This window comes from Charadrius vociferus, unplaced genomic scaffold (assembly GCF_000708025.1).
Source record: "Charadrius vociferus isolate BGI_N301 unplaced genomic scaffold, ASM70802v2 scaffold374, whole genome shotgun sequence".
NCBI lineage: Eukaryota > Metazoa > Chordata > Aves > Charadriiformes > Charadriidae > Charadrius > Charadrius vociferus.
Window position 1 is genome coordinate 16,586 of NW_009648044.1, and position 5,956 is coordinate 22,541.

At 50.6% G+C, this 5,956-nt stretch overlaps 1 protein-coding gene across 1 annotated transcript; it reads left to right on the top strand.

Moving 5' to 3' along the window:
- Positions 1–564: 564 nt before the first annotated feature.
- On the top strand, positions 565–1,501 carry LOC104285272 (olfactory receptor 1G1-like). The gene is given in 3 exon segments (XM_009883700.1): positions 565–753; positions 756–984; positions 1,377–1,501. Coding segments are annotated over 3 exon segments (543 nt in total).
- Positions 1,502–5,956: the final 4,455 nt, after the last annotated feature.

The window sequence follows — 5,956 nt, forward strand, 5'->3', positions numbered from 1 at the left end:
GGAATCCAGTTCCCATCCGACACTGAGTCCAGCCTGGGACTGCCCCAGTGCCAGCTGGTGATGTGATCCTCATCCTGGGAGCTTGATAGGGTTTGTATATTTTTCATTATTTTCTTTTAATTTTACTACTAATATTTCATCAAAGCAGTTTAGTTCCTTTTAAACTCATGAGTCTTTCTCCCCTCCTCTGCCTCTCTCTTTGAAGAGGGGTAGGGGGAAGGATCTGTCAGTCCCATCTGTGGCCCCCAGACCCCCAGTAGCCAATTCAGCCTAAACCACAACACAGTGGTAGATTTAACCTGCAGTCACTCCTGGTTCCTGTTTACCTGTTGCTGCAAAGCACGACTGACTCCTCTGGAGCCCATAGCAGAGTCCTCTGCTCCCCACTACACCCTCAGCCACCACAAACCAGGATCACATCAGGATCTGCACAAACGTTTTCCTGGAAGGACAGAGGTCACTTGGGGGACCTTAATGTGACAAACGTTTTGCTCAGCAGTGTCTGTCCTAAGTTCTCACTGTCTTTGTCTTCTTTGACAAGCCCCTATTGTGCAGACGGAACAAATGTGCAACGACAGCTCCATCACCCAGTTCCTCCTCCTGGCATTCGCAGACACACGAGAGCTGCAGCTCTTGCACTTCTGGCTCCTCCTGGGCATCTACCTGGCTGCCCTCCTGGGCAACGGCCTCATCATCACTGCCATCGCCTGCGACCACCGCCTCCACACCCCCATGTACTTCTTCCTCCTCAACCTCTTCTCTCCCTTCTCGACCTGGGCTGCATCTCCACCACTCTCCCCAGAGCCATGGCCAATTGCCTCTGGAACGCCAGCACTATCTCGTACTGGGGATGTGTTGCACAGCTCTTTCTGTTTGCCTCCTTGATCTCAGCAGAATATTATCTTCTCACCGTTATGGCCTATGACCGCTACGTGGCCATCTGCAAACCCCTGCACTATGGGACCCTCCTGGGCAGCAGAGCTTGTGTCCACATGGCAGCAGCTGCCTGCCTGTGGCAGTGGGTTTTTCAATGCTCTCCTGCACACTGCCAATACATTTTCCATACCACTCTGCCAAGGGAAAGCCCTGGACCAGTTCTTCTGTGAAATCCCCCAGATCTTCAAGCTCTCCTGCTCACACTCCTACCTCAGGGAACTTGGCCTTCTCACAGTTGGTGTTTTTTTAGGACTTGGGTGTTTTGTTTTCATTGTTGTGTCATGTGCAGATCTTCAGGGTTGTGCTGAGGATGCCCTTGGAGCAGGGACAGCACAAAGCCTTTTCCACGTGCCTCCCTCACCTGGCCGTGGTCTCCTTCTTTACCAGTACTGCCTCATTTACCTACCTGAAGCCCCCCTCCATCTCCTCCCCATCCCTAGATTTAGTGGTGTCATTTCTGTACTCGGTGGTGCCTCCAGTAGTTAACCCCCTCACCTACAGCATGAGGAACAAGGAGATCAAGGATGCCCTGAGGAAACTGATCCCATGGACCTTGCACCATTAACAGTAATTTGCCTCCCCTTTCCAGCAGAGTATCCAGGATGTATTTTAGACAAGGCCTCTACTTTTTTTTCTGATTCTCATACAACATACAATTGTTTGGGTTCATAGCACTTCTCTTGAGGCTCTGTCCTGTTGTGTCTGATCCTTGAACAACCATGTGTCACCTCCTGCCTCCCTAATAGCATCTCTGCAATAAAAAGGGATCTCCTGAGTGTGGTGCCTGAAGGCTGGGCTCTCCTTAATACAGTTGTTGTTAAGAATAAAGCCAAGGAACTGGACTTTCCAAGTGTCTCTCCACCTTGTTTTCTGTTTGTATTTGGGGGAATAATCTCACGGTATCCCTGAGATGTGTTAGATACCGAGCACTTAGGTGAAGGTTCTTTTTGTGTTGTAGAGGGGAATAGAAATTGTGCAGGAGCTCCCAGTCACGCTCCTCAGGCCATCACAGGTATGATGGGGCTGATGGCAGACATCGGTCCATGTGGAAAGGAATCTGGATTGGGCAGTAGAGGACACAGACGCTGCATGTACTCTGGAACGCACCCAGCTCTATGCAGTGCCTGCAAGGCAGGGCTGTGGGGCCATGTTGGGCAGTGGGGCTTGGCCACCCAAACTGAGGAGGTCTCCTCCTCTTTCCCCACACTCCCCAGAAAAGTTTCAGCTTAAAGGCATTGCCAGATATGCCAGATATGAGAACCATCATATCTCGTATAAATTTGAGCTGGTGGGAGCTGTAAGTGTTGCACAAAGGCTCACACACAGAACAACGGTTTTAAAAAGGAAAAAGAATTTACTGGGCGTTAACAATTTCAGTGCAGTGGGCGTGCAGACATACATCGCTCTGACACCCAGTACACTCTGTCCTCTGATCACTGGGTGCCTGCCTGCAGGCAGCTGCACTGTGACGCCCTGGGGAGGGCCAGATCCTGCCTGCAGCTGGGCCAGGGATCAGAGGGTTCCTGGCACACCTCCTTGCTGTCAGGCACAATCTTATGTGGCCCTTCTCCATCTGCTGTATTGACTTCATCTCCATTGATTACAAAGTTGTATCCTACCTCAGGTCATTGGCGAGTGGGGCAGCACAGGAGTCTTTCCTGGGCCCTGTGCAATTTATCTGGTGTGCTTTTATAAGTTAACCTGGAGGATGCAACCCTCAGCAGGTCTGTCGATGACACCAAATTGCGAGGACTATTCCTGTGCCTTCAGGATGCCACTCAGAGAATCCCTGGCAGGTGGGAGGGACGCCTTGCCACAAACCTCCAGAAGTTCAAGAAGAACTAGTACCATGTCCTGAACCTGGGATAGACCAGCCCCCTCCAGTGATACGGGCTGGGGATCATCTGACTGGGGTGCAGTTCTGTGGAACATAGCCTGATGTTCCTGGGGGATGGGACACAAAACACCCTCCAGCTGTGTGCCCTTCGCAGTGACGAAGTGTTCCAAACTGTATGAATAGTAGCCTCGCCCAAAGGTGGAGGGAAGTGGTTAGCTCCGCCTGCTCATCACTCATTAGACCACAGGCACAATATGGGGTCAATTTTTGGCTACCAGTACAAGGAAGCTGTTCATAACTGGGAGGCAGATCAGAAGAGGCCCACAGAGATGCTCGAGACCTGGAGCACTTCCCTGCAAGGAGAAGCTGCAGGACAGGGCATTTGCACTCTCAGGAATGGGAGGGCTTTGGGACACACCTAGCAGTCTGCCAGTCCCTCTGGAGAGGTTTTTCTGGAAAACAGATTCAAAATCATCACTGTAGTGCTTGGCAGGAGAACAAGAGACAAAAGTCTAGGTGACTTTGAAATAAGGAAACTTCAGGATAGAGATAAGGAAAACCTTCTTCCCCATCAGGGCAGAGCAGCATTGGAGCAGGTTGCCCAGAAGGTCTGTTCTGTCTTCATTCTTCAATATTTTTAAACCCTTACTGGATCAAGCCCTTAGCAACCTGGTCTGATCTCATAGATGACTCTAATGTGAGCAGGAGGTATGAGCAGAGACCTCCTGTGGTCCCTACGTGTCTGAATGAGGCCGGTTCCCTCTCCTCTGCCTCTCTCCATGGTGACAGTAGGGGGAGCTCTCAGGTTCTCGATTACTATGGAAGCGAATCAGCTATAAGTCCAGTCACATCAACTGCCGCTTTCCTGTCCTGCTGTGGGCAGTGTTGCTCAGATGCAGGGCTGCCTGACAGGTACTGCCTAAGAGCCCTAATCTTATTCTTTCCTTCACTTTTCATTCCTTTTTCAACTCTTTTCCCCCTCAAGTTATCGTCGTGGACCATCCTCATCCCTTACAATAGAAACAGCCAACCCCTTTTCACCACTTCCTCGTTCGCCCTTCATTCCCTTCCTTGGTCCTTGCCTTGGTGTTTATGAGATGATGACAGTGGTACATTCCACCTTCATCATCGTTTCCACTGAAGCAGCATTCCTTGTTCTTCCCTGTACTCTCATAGCTCTGCTCAAGTTGCTGTCTTGGCAGAGGAACCATTCCTGAGTATGAGGCATCTGTTGGAAGCTCAGAACAGTAGGAAATCTCAATATTGCTGATAAACCCCCGGTGCCCAGAACAGACACAAAAACTGGGTGAGGGAGGAATGAGAAGCGGAGTTGAAACCACACAGTCCCGTTCTTCTTTTCACCAGAAGTGTTTTGTGCAACTGCTAACGGTACAACCAAAAGGAACGATGGTTTGACAACAGTCCCACCCACTCACTTTGCGTCATAGGAGCATAAATATTTCCCTGATTTTGTACCTAATTGAGGGATGAGAATCCAATTGTAGGGACAGATGGCCAGGTTTGTCCTCCTCACCCCCCCCCAAAAGGAATGCCTTTCGGTAAGATTTGCAACCTCAGCAGCGTTAAGTGCTTACCTGAGAAATCAAGGTTGTGATTGCAAGTGTATCTTTAAAGCTATATAGCTACTCTGCAGTTTAGTGCATTTATCACCCGCAATCTTAAAGAATCTGTATATGTTGCATGACAATAAACTGTATTATTTGTGCACCTGACTGCTTCTTTCGAATGTGGCCAGACCTACAGCAGACAGGCTGTTCGTGCATCTGGTGTCAGGCCTAGAGTCACGGCAATAATTGGTCTCACCAAATGCAACACTATCTGCACACATACCTTAAATGCTGATGTGCTGGAGCTTCAGTGCACATGGACCTTGAGACACTCGGGGATTTGGCTAACAGAAACCTCCTCAAATTTTACAAGGAGAAGTGGTAAAGTGGAACAGGACCAGCTGAGGAGTGACTCTGAGGAGAAGGCCCTGGGCATTTTGAGGGCTGAGCCACTAGTAAAGGCTCAGCAGAATGAGGCCAGATGCATACAGGACTGTCTTAGTGGCCACCTAGACAAGGGGAGTTATTATCCCCCTGGACTCAGCAATGGTGTGGCCACACCTGTAACAGTCTGTGGGGCTTCCCATTGTGAGGAGGGTGAAGGAACAAAGCATAGTCCAGATGATGTCTGTGGAGGTGGAGTTAGAGGGGGCCAAAGCACATGACTTGTGTGGAGATGTTGAGGGGCCTGGGTTTCGCTGATCTCAGATAACGGACATTTGTGACAGTAAAGCGTAGCCTTAAACTGGAAGTTTCAGGAGGTTACAGGGTCTTTTGATGCAGCTTTCCCTGTGCGGGAAACCACATGAGAAAAGGAAATCATCACATATTGCATCTTGAGAGGATGAGACTGGACATGAGGAGAAAGAAATGTCCCTTGATGGGTTGTGCTGTGGTGCCAGAGGTCACCCAGAGGGAGCCTGGATCAGCACAATGCTTGGTGTTTCAACGAACAGGCAGGAAGGAAGAAGAGATATCAGTAAAGGCACGGAGATGTCACAGTGGGAGGATCGTGAGGAAATAGGTTGGGTGTAAACAGCCTGCAGGTCTTTGTCCCCTTGGGTATGGCACTTGTCTCTGCTACCACGGCCAGAAAGGAGACATGTGAAACTCATGGAACTGGGGCCTCATTGCTTCCCTGCACCCCCCATGGAGGCTAGGAGGTGTGGTACCGTTGTCCTTCACTGGGCATTGCACAGTCCACGTCACACTGCCCCAGGGAGAGCCCTGAGCCAGTGTGAGGAACAGCATCCCCCTTCCCAGGGCTGCATGCTTGTGGTGTTCAACTCCCCGCCCCCTCCTTTAGGCCACTCGGTACTCCCCACCTGAGCCACTGTCATGGTTTGGCCCCAGCCAGGAACAAAGAACCACGCACCCGCTCGTGCAACTCCCACAGCTGTAGGCAAAATCAGGAGGAATAAGGCAGAAACTTGTGGGTTGAGATAAACCCATTTTAACAGAACAGCAAAAGCAAGAGAAAACAATAACAGTAACACTGGTAAAGGAATATACGAACGCGATCACAGTGCCGCCGCTCCCTGACTGGACCCGCACCCATGCAGCCCACTCCCAGCCACCACTTCCTGCCCCCTCCCCCCGGCTAGCTCCCACCCCC